This window comes from Oryx dammah, unplaced genomic scaffold (assembly GCF_014754425.2).
Source record: "Oryx dammah isolate SB20612 unplaced genomic scaffold, SCBI_Odam_1.1 HiC_scaffold_11, whole genome shotgun sequence".
Classification (NCBI taxonomy): domain Eukaryota; kingdom Metazoa; phylum Chordata; class Mammalia; order Artiodactyla; family Bovidae; genus Oryx; species Oryx dammah.
The window spans coordinates 41,878,781-41,897,242 of record NW_024070195.1 but is presented as its reverse complement, the minus strand read 5'-3'; the positions used below and the strand labels follow the sequence as shown (position 1 = coordinate 41,897,242).

At 40.6% G+C, this 18,462-nt stretch overlaps 1 protein-coding gene across 1 annotated transcript in view; it reads left to right on the top strand.

Annotated features, from left to right (window-relative positions):
• Positions 1–2: 2 nt before the first annotated feature.
• Positions 3–18,462, top strand: part of UHRF1BP1 (UHRF1 binding protein 1) — a 77,704-nt gene continuing 59,244 nt past the window's right edge. Inside the window, exon 1 of the mRNA XM_040249064.1 lies at positions 3–195. Within this exon, the coding sequence (XP_040104998.1) occupies positions 152–195 (44 nt within the window). The 5' untranslated portion in view covers positions 3–151. The remainder of the gene's footprint in view (positions 196–18,462) is intronic.

Sequence of the window (18,462 nt, the reverse complement as noted above, 5' to 3'; positions counted from 1 at the left end):
CCGGGCGCCGGGGCAGGGGTTGGAGAGCGCCATGGCGGCGGCGGCGGCATCCGGTCCCCGCGCCGCGGCGAGGTGAGGGGCCGCGCGTCTCCCTCGCGGCTGAGGAGGCCACAGCCGCCCGCCCGCCTTCCGCGCGGGCCGCGGCTCCGGCATGGCCGGACTCATTAAGAAGCAGATCCTGAAGCACCTGTCCCGGTGAGAGCGCCAGCGCCGGCCCCGGCCGTCCCGGGCCCGTCCTCGTCCCCTTCAACCCTCCTCCCTAAAAGCCGTATTCCGGGCCGGCCTCCCTCTCTTCAGCCCCGGGGCCAGGACTCGGCGGCGATCCCCGCCTCAGCTCGAGCCGGACAGCCCGCTCCAGGGGCCGCGACCGTTGTCACCGCGCTGCTCTGCTCTGCCCTGGCCCTGGGCCCTGGGGGCCCGGCGCCCCGGCGCCCCTGCCCCGGCGCGGTGCCCAGGCCCTCCCGACCGCAAGGATCTCCTGACCGGCCGCGCGCCCCTCAGTTCCCACACCGCCGGGGAGGTCACCCCGCTCCCCCTTGCATGCCCCCCGCCCCGGGCCCTCTGCCCGGCCCCCGGTGGCCCCCGCGGTTCCCACTCTTTCCTGCCTGCCCCGCGGCGTCTTCTCCGCGCTCTGCCCCTCCCTCGGGGACGTCTGCCCGCCTCTTTACCCGCCCACCTGCCCGCTCCTTGGTCTTCGTCTTCCTCCTTCTGCTCCGGACTAGATCCCTCAACCCCGGCCACTCACTTAAAAATGACCCCGTTCCCCAGTCCTTCAAAACCCATCCACCGCTGAGATTCCCACCCGCGATACTGGTTTTTCTCCCCACCCCCAGAATCTCCCAGCTCCTTGTCTTCGTCGTCTGGCTGACCCTGTTGCATCACTCTCGAAAAAGATCTAATCCTTGCGCCCAGGCCGTTCCTCGAATCTCCTTTTCCCCTCCCGGGGCTTCTCTTTTCATTTAACACAGACTAAATGGAGAAAGGGCATGAGAGTTGGGCATAAAGTTTCAACAGCCTTCTTTTTAAGATATGGAGGATATTTGGACAGCCTGTGAAAAGAACTAACGACGCCCACTTCTGCTTTGCAGCCATCAAAGCAATGTTATGTCCGCCGAGTCATTTGGACCCGAGCTGGGTGGCACGCCAAACTGTTCGCTTGTAACTGGGTGACTCTTGACCCCTGAGTTAGGATTGCAGCTTGTCAGAACTGGTGTCCAGAAAAATCAGAAGCTGGCCTTTCACTTCGTTTTCATTCCTTATTCCGGACAGAGCTTAGCGATACCTTTAGACAGCCGTTGTGTCTCACGTGGAGGGTGATCCAGTCTTTGGCTCCACAGCGGTCAGTGGTTTTGAGGAGGAGGGAGCAGGGAGAGGAGCCAGTCACCATGGACCCCAGGCCTTGCTCTCCTTTCTTTTCTGCTCTTCTCATTGCCTTGGTGAGTGCTGTGTGAGACACTGTCGCTGGCACTGCATCCTCTCTTCTGGCAGACACTTTGGCCAATTTACTGTTATTTTGATTTTAGACTTTAAGTAGTAATTAGATTCAGATTCATCTCTTGGCTAATCACCACACCATGTTTTAAAGTAAAAGCAGATTAGAGGCTGGAGTTGGAAGGTGCCTTTGGAGCCTCTACTTGGGTTAATTCCCTAGTATATTCTTTCTCAGGTAACATTCATTTGGGTGTGCCATGAATTTGCTTGCTCTGTGTAAAGACATGTGTATGACTAATGATTGTGAGTGAGGCGGAAAATTTAACTGAAGGGAAACCATTAATTTGAATGAACACAGAATCAGACAATTTTTGGGTTTAGAGATGATCTTACTTAACATAGCATTGTGTTTAAGAGGTCAGGCTGATTTTGGTATACCTTCTTTAACTGTAAAATGAAGATAATAGTAGTATCTAACTCAAAGGGTTATTGTGAGGGTTACATGAGTTAATACACAAGGGCTTAGGGCAGTGCTCAGTGCATAGTAAGTGTTCAGTAAAGCATGCAATGTGGTTATTTGGGAGGTCACAACTTATGTGGTGGTTTGATATAAGCCATAGACTTTTCCAGAAAAATCCACATATGCAAACAGATAATTTTTTATGTAAGTTCACATGGTGGGGAAAGTTAAGAATCCCTTAAAACACATGCCTTAACCTCTTAAGACATCTTGAGTGAATGCCCTGAATAACCCCTGACTAGTTCAGCCTCTCATTTTATGACTGAGGAAGCTAAAGCCTAGAAGGATAAGTGACTTGCTTAAGTTGCGGTGGAAGGTACAGTAGAGAAATAGAGGGAGTTCCCTCGCGATCCAGTGGTGAGGTCTCTGTGCTTTCACTGCCAGGGGCGTGGGTTCAACCCCCAGTCAGGGAACTAGGACCCCGTAAGCCCCATACAGTGGCCCAAAAATGGGTAGAGAAATAGAACCTGGCTTCGTAATTCTGGCACATTTCTGGTACAATTCTCCTTCCTGATTCTGCTGTACACTTCTTCCTGTACACTTCTGCTGTAATATGATACACTCACAGTCTGTGCGATCTCTAAGAAGATAGAATTTTTAAAGAAAAATTTTAATAGTATATGCTGACATATTCAGTGACTCCTTAGTGAACAAAGTATCTCTTTTAGATGAAGTAGGAATAGGTGTTAGACATTGGTAGAAATTTCTTGTTTCCTCAGGGTTGTGTGGTTGACTGAGGAGTAGGGTGGAAGGTTATTCAGGGCTGCCTTTTTTGCTAGGATGTAGGTCTGACTTGGGGAAAGGTCAAACTCCTGAGGCCTTCCTGTTGATTTAACTTGGAAAAGCTTCCTTAATCACATGTGATATTTGTGTCTCTGTATGGTCTCTACTACACATCCAGAGGCTGGCATGCTTGGAGAGGAACTATAATTTCTGTGGCTTGCCAAACCTGATGAGGAAAGAGAGGAGAGTTGGGATAATGGGTTACTATATTAAATAAATATTTGTAGGTGTTTAACAATTACTTGTTGCTGATGATGACAGTCCTGCTTGACCTGGAGGAGTATCCTACAGCAGGAAGGATATCCCAGTGACTCCTATATTGTGTTTCATTGTGCTCATGAAGTTTTGCATATTAAAGTGTCTTGTTGGAATGCATCCTACTTATCAGTAGACTATTCTGGTAAACAAGATTTGAAGGAGGTGATTGTCCAGATCCTACACTAGGCCAGGCACTGAGCTGGGTCCTGGGGATTCAGCAGGGAAGAAGTATAATTCTCTTTTAAGGGCTTTAACCTAAGATTTGGATGACTGCTGTATAATACAAATAGCTTTTATGTTCAGTGTTTATTTAAATAAACTCAGGGGAGATTTTTACTTAGAACAAAAACATTAATTTAAAAAATACCCCAAATTGATTTTTCACTGAATTAGATTATTCTTATTTTAGATCCCCTTAGCTAATGACCTTTTGTTGTACAAATAGGAAGAAATATGATGGATTGTAAAGTAAGTCGAAGGACTGTTGTTCATGGAAAGGGAGTTTTCTCTGGGGCCAGACAAGCTAGATTCACCTTCCTACTCTGCCACTTAGTAATACAGGGTAGCCTTTCTAAGCCTTAGTTTTCTTATCTGTAAAAGATGAGAATAAGAGACAATACTTATTGTCTTACTGCATGCTTAGCAGAATTTTTTGAGAAATTGGGGATAAAGTATTTATTATAGTGCCTGGCATGAAAGTAGAATTTAATGAAGAGTAGCTGTCATAACATGGCCAGAGAAGTTAGGGACACGTCCATGGTATAGGTGACTGCAACTCACTCAACTGGCTCTTTTAGAAAGTCAGCAGAAATCTTAATTATTTACTCTAAATGGCTGCAGGAAATGAGACTCCAGGTGACAGAGACATGGCTGATAACATGATAGGTAGTTTAAAAAACATAAGCGTTAGGTGAAATCAGAGACTTAGAAGAATTCAGAGTCCTTTTGGAGAATAAGAGAACCTGACTGTGAGCTCAGCTTTCTTAGATCCTGATCAATGCCCCCTCATCCTGGAGAGACCCCATGGCCCATCCCCGGTGGACTGCTAGAGTTGCCCACTAAGAGGCTGACTGCCTGCCCAGGGTCTGTTTAGGTAAAGGTTTGTGTGGGTAGGGCTTGTCTCGGCTTCCAAGTCACACTCCTTTGGATTAGGCCTTACTTATTATCATCTTCATTTCCTGAATAATTATTTTGTACATTTTCTGGTAATAGTGCAATCATATACATCTTTTGTTTTCTTCCTCATCTTGTCTTGCTTCTGAAGCAGCACTTTTATTGACTTAGCAAATATTTAATAGTAATAGCCAGTTGTGAGAATAAGCACTTTACATGTTTTATGATGATTTAATCCTTAGCCTAACCATGTGAAGGAGACATTAGGCCCATTTTATAGATGAAGAAATAAATGAGACACAGAAGTTAAATAACTTGCCCTATATCAGTAAGTGGTGGGACTGAGATCCTAACACAGTCACTCCCATTCCAGAGCCAGGCTCCTTCATCTCTCTACTGCTCTAATGCATCTCATCTACTGAGTATTTCAGATTGAACAACCAGCACCATGTGAAGGAGGAGAATATTAACCAGCACCAAGGAGCTCCCTGAGTCTCCCCCATCATTGCCTCTAGCCACTGTCCTGACTTCTAACAGCAAAGATTAGTTTTGTCTTTATTTCTACTTTATATAAATGGAATCACAGAATATATACTTTCATGCCTGGCTTTAGCTCAACATTTGTGAGGTTAATCTCTGTTGTTTCAATTTGTAGATTTTCTGTTTTTATTGCTATTATTCTATTAATATACTTAAATTTATTTGTACGTTTTTCTGTTGATGGATAGTTGTATAGTTTCTCAGTTCAGAGCTGTGCTGAATAGTGCTATTAGGAAGAGTCTAGTACATATCCTTTGGTGAATAAGTGTGTCTGTTGTGGATATACCTAAGAGTGGAATTTCTGGGTGACGGGATATGTGTATGTTAAATTTTAATAGATATTGCTAAACAGTTTTCCTAACTGGCTGTACAGTTTGCACTTCCCCTGAAAGTGTATAAGAATTCTGGTTGTTCTCCATCCTTTGTATTTTTTATCTTTTTCATTTTAGCCATTCTGGTGGGTATGTTTTGAAATATTTTTACTTCATCTGTGATAAACCAGATGGCCCCTTTATTTTTGCCTTTGTTTAATTTTCAAATTCTGATTTGTTTGTGAATTTTAGTCACAAGCACATGTCAGAACCTTGGAAACATAAGAACTTTTTGAAAAAATGTTCCAATTGGGCAGGTTCAGTGGAAATAATTAGGGTAATTTGTAACCATTAACCCATAACATTTCTTACTTGGAATGGATGTCATGCTTTGCTCCCTGTCAAAGTAATAGTCATTTAAGAGAAAGGAGGGATTGTTCTTTAGGTGTTTGAGTTTTTGTTAAATATTTGGCATTGAGACTACCCGGATACTAAATAATTTCTTTCTGTTCTATGAGTTTAGTACCGTTGGCATGGCTTTTGTTTTTTTAAAGATGTGCCACGTGGCTTGTGGGATCTCAGGTCCCCGACCAGCTGTTAAACTCAGGCCCCAGCAGTGAAAGCACTGGCATAGATTTTTATCTTTACTAAAAAAACTAAAAGTAAATAAATAAACAAAAATTAAAAAAAAACTAAAATTTGAATTTAATAGTTTTTGTATTAGGATCTTTATACCTTTCCAAGGGTGATTCCCTTTTACCCTAAAGTGGTTGTCTGTGTCTTAAAAAAAAGCAGCGTTTATAAGCAGTACAGATTTCAAAGCAGTGTGGTCATATGTATCTGACATAAAAAAGCTGAATGTATGGTTCACAAATAATGAAACCAGCTGCTTTGAAAAGCTGACTGAGCAGCATGTTATTGTGGTGGAAAGAACCAGCACTTTTATGTAGTAAATTTGCTTCCAGGATTGCTAAATTCTCACATACGGCTAGATTAAAAAAAAAAAAAAAAAAAGAACCAGCACTTTGAATTCTGAAAGGTGGCTGTGCATTTGACTCTGCTACTTGTAAGCTGGTGTTCAGCAGGTCTTTTAGTTTCTTGAAGCTTCGGTTTCCTTGTCTGTTAAATAGGGGTTAATAACGTACACTTGTCTTGAGGGTTAGAAATCATGTATAAAAGTGCCTGGTACTGAAAAAGTATTCAGTGAACAGTGACGACTGCTACTTATTAAAGTTGTTCGAGAGAGGTCATCCAAATGAATAATTCTTTCAATGTGTAAGAATTATGTTTCTTGACATTTTAATGCAGAGAAGTAGAGATGAATGCTCTGTATCATTGCTTAAGCAGAGAAGAAAACTTAGGGCTGGTCCTGTTTGACATTTTTTTCTTGCCGAGGCATACTACAAGGTGAACTTTGGCCTCAGAATAGGTGAAACACCTGATATGTATATAGTGGGTTGGGTCCTTAGAGGATTTACTTATCTGGAGTTTAAGAATATAGCACAATTATATACTATATTTTCAGAGTGAAAAAAAGATAGAGACCATTTAGTTTTCTGCACCTAATACAAAACCTGGTTGGAAAATAATCTGTAAGTATGACATGAATCACTGGGGGAAGAAAAAAGTTCTTTCTTTAAGGCAGCCTAATTCTCGATGATTACTTGAGTGTGACCTTCATGTGGCAGGGGTTATGACCCTTGACTGCTTTGAAAACCAGAGGGTCTGAGGATGTTTTGAGTGTGTGAAGTGGGTGCAGGAGAAGGTATGTGGAGTGAGAATGCGTGGTTGTAACTCAGGGAACCTCAGACTGGGGCAGGGTGAGGGCAGGGGAGCAGGTGACAGGGAATCCAGTTCACCCGGTATCACTGAGGAGCCTTTCTCTGTGTGTGATGAAGAAAGTGCTGCTGGTGCTGATTATGGAAGCTAAGGAACATTTCCCGATATGTACAAGCAGTGGAATCAATCAATCAATATCTATAGTAAAGGGAAAAACTAGAGTGTAAAAATAATACACATTAGCAGTCTAGGTAAAGGATAGGTAGTTTGTACCTTCTTGCCATAAAATAAAGACTAGATGTATCATAAATGATGTGTTGGATTGATGTTGTTTTATTTGCCAACAGCAATGATAATTTTACATGGATACTGAGTCTTTGTAGTGCCTTGGAGATATATAGCTTAGATGTCAACCCATCATTTAAAGAATGAGAACTTTAATGGTGAGAGGTCAGTGTATTTAAGTCTCTGACTTATGGAAGTGTTATATTCTCAAAATTTATTTCTAAGTTTGAAATTTGGAGTTTGTGGTTCAGTAGTAGAAATAGTGTTATAACTGTTGAATAGGTTCTCATCCCACAAAAGCCACAGTATGTTAATTATATATAATATAAGCTCTCTAGATGGAGATCTGGGTCTTGGTTGTTTGGGAACCATGTGAAGGGGGAGGAGAGAAGAAGGAGAAGAAAAAGTTTGGAGTAAGATCTTTTAGATCATTGAGATCATTGTTTCTCAGCAAGGCCTAAGGCCATTTTTTCCAGTTCTGATTGAGGGATATGACCAGCATTCAGTGAGTGGGCTGGAGATGCTGATGTCATGCAGTATGCGGAATTGTTTCATACAAAGAAGGATTATCCTTTGTCTTTTTATTTATTTATTTATATATTTTTGGCCACAACAAATGATTTACTCGATCTCAGTTCCCTGACCAGGGATTGAACCCTGGCCACAGCAGTGAAAGCCCAGAATTCTAACCACTAGGCCACCAGGGAACTCCTTGTCCTTTGTCCTTTTTGACTTCTGAATGTTTGTTAGATTCTTACAGAGGTGAATTGTTTGTTTAGATTATATGAACCTACTTACATGTAAACACAAAGTACTGCATAATTTTTTCTTTTTTTTTGGCTGCTCCATGCAGTTTGTGGGAACTTAGTTCCTCCATCATCAAAAGTCAAATCCATGACCTCTGCAGTGGAAGGAAGCATGGAGTCCTGACCTAACCAGTGGAAGAAAGGGACCACCAGGGAATTCCCTGCACAGCTTTAAACTACAGTGAAAGTTCTAGGACTGCAACTACGCTTGGGAAAGATTGTTTTGAACATTATTTTAGAGAAGGTTGTCACTCTTGGCAAGACCACTGGTAGCAAGACCACTCGTAGAGTTGAGTCTATCAGGGCTGAGAACCACCAACTTAGGCCAGAATCTGAAATAGCTGGTTTGCTCTGGATCCACGCTCTCTTCTCTCCTTTATGTCTCTTCCCCACCTCCCGAGGCCCCTCTGTCACGCATCCACTGCCCTGATTCTCCCCTCAGGTCTCTGCTGCCTTACCCTGCTACCCCCAGGCCTGTATTCTCTGCTCCCCTTACTCTCCCCTTAAATTCCCTGTTCTTAGGATATATGATTTCAGCTAAGTCAGGGGGAGGAATAGAGAACATATTTGGGAGTATGAATGCTATTCTAGTTAGCTCACCACCAGTTCATGGTATGCCCTACAGGGTCAGCTCCCCTAAGCCACTCTCACTTCCATAGCTCCTCAGTCTGCAGACACTCTGGAAGCTCCAAGTGTGTTTTTTATTTTCCGAAACCGGTTTCTGTTGCCATGGCAGTGAGGATGGGGCAGGGGTCCGGGCAGCGGTTTATGAGTCATTTGAAAGTCGAGGTGTTCTGAAATGTGGACATTCCAACTAGGGATGGCTCAGTTCATTCTAGCTGAACTTCCTCCTGCCATCTGGTAGAGTGCTTTCCCAGGCAGAGCTGAAAATACACGTTTCCCTTTTCTAAGAGAAATCTGTTTTTCTTTCTTTCTCTTTCTTTCTTCTCACTCACTCTCTCTCTCTCTCTTTTTTTTTTTCCCCAACCTATGTGAAAGAAGGGGCTGAAGTGTTCAGGAGCTCATTTCATTTGAGGAAGTGTCTCGACAGAGGTAGATATGAAAGGAGAGGCCTGGCAGTGTATTGAAGGATATCCCTTGCTTGCAGGTGGAGCTGGTTGTGGCTCCTAGGTCCTCGGAACCCTCAAGAGAGGTTCCTGTGCCTCTGTGAGGAAGGTTTGTTGCAGGAGAGTTGGCTATTCAGCTGCAGGTGGAGCCTCAGCCACTCTCAGATATGGAGCCTGGTCTCCCCTTCTGCTATCCCCAGACCCTGGGCTGTCTTTGAGGACTCTGATTCTGAAACCGTTTATTCAGTAATTCTTTCCAGAAGCTTTTTGATCACCTGCATTGTATGCCAAGCACCAGAAACTCAGAGACAAATGAGACAAGATTCCTGCTCAGAGACTTCCCTGCCTATACAGACAAATAGGCCTGTAAACACTGGACTCAGTAAAGCCTTCAGAAGTATCCATGGAGCCAGCAGGGCGCAGTCAGTCAGGGGCAGAAGGGTGATGCCAGGCAGAGGCTGAGAAGCAACAGGTGGTTTTAGGAGACTACCTGTGGTTCTGCATTGTGCAGTGTGGGTTAAAGAAATACAGCTGGAAGGATGTTGGCTAGGTCGTAGAGGCCGGAAATCTACGCCAGAGCATCTGGACAGGGCTCATCGTGTTCTCTGTTGCCGTTGACCTGGGTCTGAGGGACCTAGAGTTTCTCTTCTCCAAACTTCTCTAACTCTTGACTTTGTTTAAAGTCACAGAGATGGTTTAGTGTAGGCAAGACTGCAAGTTTTTGAGCCAGACTGCTGGATCTTGAATCCTAGCTCACTAGCTCTGTGACTGTGGACAAATTATTTAACCTTTCCACACTTAGGTTTCCTCATGTATAAATTGGAGACAGTGGCTGTCTTTTATGTCATGAGGTCATTGAGAGAAATTAATTAAAAATGTATAAAATAGTGCTTAGGACAGTGCCTGGAATAGAGTAAGAAATTAAATGTTAGCTATTACTTTAAAAATAATTTTTGTTCTCAGAGAAATATCTTCTTTTTTATTTTCTGATACCATATTTTATTATAACAGCTTTTAGATAGAGCTTTCAGAATATACTTAATCTCTTTCCCTCTCTCCTTTAAAAAAACCTGGCACTTACTAATTATTGCAGATGGGAAGTGTGTACCTTCTAACCTCAGCTTCACAGCTTATATTTATTTTTGTGTTTACAGATGACACTCTTAAACCTGGTTTAACATGTTTGGATAATCAGACATATAGTTGATTTGCAATGTGTGAAAGAATATGAATAGATTGTTGGATATACCCGTTAGTTCATGTCACTTATTTGGCAATTATCATTTATTTGCTTCTTGTTAATATCAGTAGACATTAATTGAACATCCTTATCCTGGGCTTTGAGTTAGACAGAGATCTAAGTGATACAGTTCCAGCTCTTGAGGAGCTCATAGTCCTCCCTAGAGACCCTTGCTTGTATTTTATTTTATTTTTATTTTTTTAATTTATTTTTTATTTTACTTTACAATTCTGTATTGGTTTTGCCATACATTGACATGAATCCACCACGGTGTACATGCGTTCCCAAACATGAACCCCCCTCCCTTGCTTGTATTTTAAACTGTTCATTGTGTCTTCCACAGTTATTTATTTGGTTTGAACCTACTAACCCTTAGTTGAATGTGCTGCTATCTTAGGTGTGGTGATGTGTGTGCGTGCGCGTGCACTCAGTCGTGTCCAACTCTTTGTGACTCCTGGATTGTAGCCCGACAGGCTCCTCCATCCATGGGATTTTCCAAGCAAGAATACTACAGTGAGCTTCCATTCCCTACTCCGGAGGATCTTCCCGACCCAGGGATCGAACCCACGTCTCTTGCATCTCCTGCATTGGCAGGTGGATTCTTTACCACTCGCGCCGCCTGGGAAGCTATCTTAGGTGTTTGTTTATTAAATGATCTCTGTAGGGGAAACTACTTAAAGGTTTTGACAGGGCTTTTCTTCCACCATCAGATGTGAAAGAAATCACTTTGAGCAGTCTATGCCTGTTAAAATAAGCATATATTTTGATCAAAATTAGGGCCAGTTGTGCTTAAAAAGTAAGGACACCCTCAGTGTATGGTATGATTTTCCTTTTTCCTTAGTTTCTCCTTGGGCAGTTTTTAAAACTTAGATAATCTGCCTGCTATACTTCTCTAAATAGCTTTAAGGCTTTATCACAAAGAAATATCTGTTCTCATTCAATAGTGAATAACCAACAATGCCTGTTAGTGGAATAGGCCTTCCTTTTCTGATCATTAGCAAGTACACTTTCACTTTGGTGAAACCAAGAGCCTGTGTAGGTTTTGAAATTAGAAATACAATATTCATTAATTCCTACTCTTGATTTAAGTTTGAAAATTGTCATGACATGGAAGTAAAGGAAATTAAGGGGAATATGTTAGGATGACAAATGTTTCTAACAAAGTGAGACATGCCAAGACTTGAGTCATGAGGTGTAATATCTTCAAGACCAGTGTAGGGTAAAGAACCTGGGACCCAGTCTCTATGGGGAATGAGTGGTTGAAGAATTAATTGAGAGGGCAGAGGGCACTGTCTCTGAATTACAGTTGATGAAGATCCCCCCCCATCTCAGTCCTAATTCTAGAATGATCAGTTAGAGTATGTTGGGACTTCTGTGATGGTCCAGTGGTTAAGACTGCATGCTTTCAATGCAGGCAGTGTGAGTTTGATCCCTCATCGGGGAACTGTGATCCTGCATGCACATAACATGGCCTAAAAAAAGCATTTTTTAAAAAAAGGTATGTAGGATAGGTGTTAACTGTTCTCGAAATTTTTGGTAGAATTCAGCTGTGAAGCCGTCTGGACCTGGGCTTTTGTTTGCTGGAAGATTTCTGATTACAGTTTCAATTTCCGTGCTTGTGATGGGTCTGTTAAGATTGTCTATTTCTTCCTGGTTTAGTTTTGGAAAATTGTATTTTTCTAAGAATTTGTCCTTTTCTTCCAGGTTGTCCATTTTATTGGCATATAATTGCTGATAGTAGTCTCTTATGATCCTTTGTATTTCTGTGTTGTCTGTTGTGATCTCTCCATTTTCATTTCTAATTTTATTGATTTGATTTTTCTCTCTTTGCTTCTTGATGAGTCTGGCTAATGGTCTGTCAATTTTATTTATCCTTTCAAAGAACCAGCTTTTGGCTTTGTTGATTTTTGCTATGGTCTCTTTTGTTTCTTTTGCATTTATTTCTGCCCTAATTTTTAAGATTTCTTTCCTTCTGCTAACTCTGGGGTTCTCTAATTCTTCCTTTTCTAGTTGCTTTAGGTGTAGAGTTAGGTTATTTATTTGACTTTTTTCTTGTTTCTTGAGGTATGCCTGTATTGCTATGAACTTTCCTCTTAGCACTGCTTTTATAGTGTCCCACAGGTTTTGGGTTGTTGTGTTTTCATTTTCATTCGTTTCTATGCATATTTTGATTTCTTTTTTGATTTCTTCTGTGATTTGTTGGTTATTCAGAAGCGTGTTGTTCAGCCTCCATATGTTGGAATTTTTAATAGGTTTCCTCCTGTAATTGAGATCTAATCTTAGTGCATTATGGTCAGAAAAGATGCTTGGAATGATTTCGATTTTTTTGAATTTATCAAGGTTATATTTATGGCCCAGGATGTGATCTATCCTCGAGAAGGTTCCATGAGCACTTGAGAAAAAGGTGAAATTCATTGTTTTGGGGTGAAATGTCCTATAGATATCAATTAGGTCTAACTGGTCTAATGTATCATTTAAAGTTTGCGTTTCTTTGTTAATTTTCTGTTTAGTTGATCTGTCCATATGTGTGAGTGGGGTATTAAAGTCTCCCACTATTATTGTGTTGTTGTTGATTTCCCCTTTCATACTTGTTAGCATTTGTCCTACATATTGCGGTGACAATCTCTTTAACAAGTGGTGCTGGGAAAACTGGTCAACCACTTGTAAAAGAATGAAGCTAGATCACTTTCTAACACCGCACACAAAGATAAACTCAAAATGGATTAAAGATCTAAATGTAAGACCAGAAACTATAAAACTGTTAGAGGAGAACATAGGCAAAACACTCTCTGACATAAACCACAGCAGGATCCTCTACGATCCACCTCCCAGAATTCTGGAAATAAAAGCAAAAATAAACAAATGGGATCTAATTAAAATTAAAAGCTTCTGCACAACAAAGGAAAACATAAGCAAACTGAAAAGACAGCCTTCCGAATGGGAGAAAATAATAGCAAATGAAGCAACTGACAAACAACTAATCTCAAAAATATACAAGCAACTCCTGCAGCTCAATTCCAGAAAAATAAACGACCCAATAAAAAAATGGGCCAAAGAACTAAATAGACATTTCTCCAAAGAAGACATACGGATGGCTAACAAACACATGAAAAGATGCTCAACATCACTCATTATTAGAGAAATGCAAATCAAAACCACAATGAGGTACCACTTCACACCAGTCAGAATGTCTGCGATCCAAAAATCTGCAAGCAATAAATGCTGGAGAGGGTGTGGAGAGAAGGGAACCCTCCTACACTGTTGGTGGGAATGCAAACTAGTACAGCCACTCTGGAGAACAGTGTGGAGATTCCTTAAAAAATTGCAAATAGAAATGCCTTATGACCCAGCAATCCCACTGCTGGGCATACACACAGAGGAAACCAGAATTGAAAGAAACACATGTACCCCAATGTTCATCGCAGCACTGTTTATAATAGCCAGGACATGGAAACAACCTAGATGTCCATCAGTAGATGAATGGATAAGAAAGCTGTGGTACATATACACAATGGAGTATTACTCAGCCATTAAAAAGAATACATTTGAATCAGTTCTGATGAGATGGATGAAACTGGAGCCAATTATACAGAGTGAAGTGAGCCAGAAAGAAAAACACCAATACAGTATACTAACACATATATATGGAATTTAGGAAGATGGCAATGATGACCCTGTATGCAGGACAGCAAAAAAGACACAGATGTGTATAGCGGACTTTTGGACTCAGAGGGAGAGGGAGAGGGTGTGATGATTTGAGAGAATGGCATTGAAACATGTATAATAACATGTAAGAATCGAAATGCCAGTCTATGTCTGATGCAGGATATGACACGCTTGGGGCTGACGCGCGGGGATGACCCAGAGAGATGTTGTGGGGAGGGGGGTGGGAGGGGGGTTCATGTTTGGGAACGCATGTACACCTGTGGTGGATTCATGTCGATCTATGCCAAAACCAATACAGAATTGTAAAGTAAAAATTAAAAATAAATAAATTTAAAAAAAAAAAAAAAGGTATGTAGAAATGATGATGAATAAGAAATTGCAGCCGTATTCTAGGTGGTGGTCAAATATGTTAACATGCAGTAGGATGAGGAATCGATAGGTAACATGTCTTACTTTGCTAGTGGGCCAGTTTGTTGTTGTGTCAGTCACTCAGTCATATCCGACTCTTGCGACCCCATGGACTGAAGCCCACTAGACGCGTCTCTCCATGGGATTCTCCAGGCAAGAATACTGAAGGGGGTTACCATTCCCTTCTCCAGGTGTCTTCCCAGCCCGGGAGTCAAACCCAGGTTTTCTGAATTGCCGGCAGATTCCTTACGGTCTGAGACACTAGGGAAGCCCCAGTATGCCAATTTACAAATATTCAACTCTAGAAGAAAAGTGTTTCAGCTAAACAAGACTAGCAAGGCTTCAGGCTTAGCGGAGGGAATTAGAATGTTCATCAGGACTGTTGTTAGGAATTAAGGAAGGAGAGCCTCTCTAGAGTGTCCAAAATTCTGGGATGGGGATTAGGGTAAATAGGAGTGCTTCAAATGACCAAGCTACCCTTGGTATGGGGAGATTTGGACTATTGGTTATAATTGTTGAGAGTATGAATCAGCATCATGTCTGTGATAGGAAATTTGGCAATATCTGTCAAAATGTAGACTCTGCAGTTTCACGTCTATGAATTCATCCTACAGAAGGAATCAAACAAGTAAAAAAGGCTATTTAATGAAATGAATATAAGTCAGTAGGATTTTATTAAATAAATTGTAGTGTATCTATACAGAGGTATTGTTTATAGATTTACTCTCTAATTATTTAAAAAAAAAAAACATTAAAAAAATCTGACATTATAAAATGCCCAAGGCATTCACTGAAGAAAGAAGCAATTTTAGTAGGATACACACACACACACACACACATATAGTAATTGTCTGTCTGCATATATAACTACTATCTATTGTTGTTTAGTCTTTAAGAAAGCCCAGCTACTGTCTATATACATATATAATTACTTCTGTATAGTGGAAACTGTTATTTTTTCCTTATACATTTGTTATATTGCTTTACAATTTTACGACAAGCATGTCACCAGCAGACCAAGAAGATAACTTATCTATTACTCTTTACTGCCCTGCTCTAAGAGGGTGTGTTTGTGCACATCCAGTAGTATGTATTTTTGGTGACTCATATCATGGTTGCCTCTTGGGGAGAACATAATGAGAGCTAGCAGAAAAGCTACTTCTAACAATATAGGAGTATCTTATATTGACCAAAGCCTCCCTCTTGTAACAATTATGAACTCAAGGTAGTATATAAAAAGCAACTACTCGAAGACCTTGAAGAGTGACAAAATGAGGCAGAAACTGACAGGAAACTTGAAAGATATGGATCATACTAGGTAAGATTCTCATTCCTATAGCTTTTTTGCCTGAGGACACTCTGATGGGTGATGGTAAGCACCCACTCAAGCAAAAGTCTTCAGTTATACAGTCTTACTTGGGGAGTCAGAGGGTGGAATTCAGGGCTATAAGAGAGACAGGAAAATGAAAGGATACATTTTAGAAAGAAGGGAACAAAGAAGGAGAAGCCCTAAAATCTGCTTTAATCCTTGACATGCATAGGGGGAGACTCCATGGAGCTTGGAAAAGGCTATGGTTGAAGGCTGAAACAATTGAGCTGAAATTCAGCTTCATCCACTACAGAAACGAAAGAGTTTGGAGTATGAATCTAGCCCGAGTTGATTGCCCAACAAAACAAAATTCTTCGGAGGGAAATTGGCAGAATCCAGAATCTCCATAATGTCTAGTATACGATAATAACTGAGTGGCTCTGTGACTCATTGTCCAGAGAATGGCAGTCAATAGAAATTATCCCAAGATGACTCAGATGTTGAAATCACCACATAAGGACTTTAAAGCAAACTTGGTAGTAATAAATGAACAAATGGAGACTCTTCCCAGAGAAATGGATTATATATATACATATATATATATAAACGAATATAAAATCTAGAACTTAAAAGTACAGTATCCGAAATGAAAAGTTGATTCTCAGCAGCAGGTTGGAGATGGCTAAAGAAATGGTCAGTGAACTTGAAAATAGAGGAATAGAAATTATCTACTCTGAAGGACAGAAAAGATTGAAAAACAAAAACAGAGCCTTGGTGACTATGGAACAATATTAAAATATAGGTACTTGGAGTCCAGGAGCTCCCTAGTTTTTCTGATACGTGAATCAGAGAAAAGCAACCCCAGTTATTTCATGAATAGATTTCTAGTGTGCAGAATATGTGAACTTAATAAAATGCTTTCTGTTTTATAACACTAAGAGTGGTTTATTATGCTGTAGTAGATAACTAAAATAAGACAAGTTTTCTTTGAAGAAATAATGGCTGACAACTAAATAAAAGAACAAGTAACCAAGTTAAAAATGGGCAAAGTGTCTGAATAGATATTTCTTTAAGATACGCAAATGGCCACAAACACACGAAAAGATATTCAACATCATGAGACCATCAGGGAAATGGAAATCAGAACCACAGTGGCCACTAGGATGGCCATAACAAAAAAAAGATAATAACAAGTGATGATGAGGATGTGGGGAAGTTAGAACTCTCAAATACCTCTGGTGGGATTGCAAAATTGAAAAGCCACTTTGAAAAACAATGTAGCAGTTACTTAAAAAAGTAAAACAGTTACCATTTGAACCAGCAATTCTCCTAAGTGTATATATAAAAGAAATAAAGTTGTTAAGTCCACACAAAAACTTGTACTTGCATTTTCATAGTAGCATTATTTATAGTATTCCATAAGTGGAAATAACCCACATGTCTATCAACTGATAACGGAGAAACAAAATGTGATATATTCATACAATGGAATATTCTTGGCTATATTTTAAAAAAAAGGACAAAGTGCTGATTCATGTTACAACATGGATGAACTTTGAAAACAATACACTAAGTGAAAGAAGCTAGTCACAGAGACCACATATTTTATGATTTAAGTGTCCAGAATAGGCAAATTTATAGAGACAGAAAATAGAATGACAGTTGTCTAGCTTTGGGAGGCAAGGGGAGATTAGGAATGATAGCTGCAGCATATGTTTTTGTTTTTCCTTGGGGGTAGTGAAAATGTTCTAAACTTGATTAAGCTTATGGTTTTGCATCTATGTGAATATACTTAAAAACAGTATATTTTAAATAGATACTGCAGGTTTGTTTTTTTTTTTCCACTTGCAAATTATAGGCTTGGACTAAGAGAGTGTTTAAGATGCCTTTCCAGCTATGAAATTCTGCGACTCTCCACTAAGAATTGTCACTTCCCAACATTGTGGTCCATTTTCATAGAGATGTTTGGGAGCCTTTGTCTGCTGTCTCTTCAGCAAATTGCAGTGCTCTGGGAGAAATGAAACTTGATCCAAGTCTGTTTTTCCATCTTGATTTCATCTTAGCCTCTATGCTTTGTAACAGTAACAGATGGCCAGAAAATGTTTTCCCACATTCTTGAAGTGCAATAAATAGCAGGCTTCCATTAGCCTTTTCAGCCACCTTTGGACTCAGTGTTATCATTGTGGATAAGGAACACAATACTGAATGAAATTTGTGCCAGAGATTGTTGGATAGTTTGAGATTAGATCTCAGGTCAGTGGTTTCCTTGGTTGAGCAGACCTCCAAAACCTCCCTGACAATGACTGGACCCATGGATCATCTTTTTATCTATTCTTTGCTATTATGATAAAATACAGGCAAAATCAGTTGAGAAATTCTTATGCATTTTTGAGAAGCAGTTAGGTAATATCTGTTTTTTTTGTTGTCTCCTAAAAGTTAATTGATAAAACACGAAACAAATGTATATCATTATCACTATTACGGGATAACAGCCCCTGGTGGCCCAGCAAACCTGCCTGTACTGTCAGCAGTCCTTAGAGCATAATTAAAGAACTCTTGGTCGTTTTGTTTGTTCAGTTTTTGATGATTACTGACTTACTTGCATGTTTGATCACAGAGCTGATAGCACAGTAACCTCTGTGGTCTCTTGTCAGTGTCTTGGTAGAGACTGGGCGTTACTGCTAGAATGCTGGTGACTTAGCTCTGGGCATACTTAAGAAAGATTTTATTAATCTGATTGAGTTGGTGAAGTGCAGAAAGGTCTTTGATAGAGGTACACTGTAACTTTATCCCCTTCTCCCCCCACAAAAAATTTTTTTTCTTCTTATACAGGTTAAGCAGCTAAACAGCCGTGGTAATTTGTAAAAAGGGAAAGGATGTCTTCTTACCGTTTCTGAGATAGCTTATAAATTTATTCTGTGCCAGATGTGTTTTGAAGGAATATAT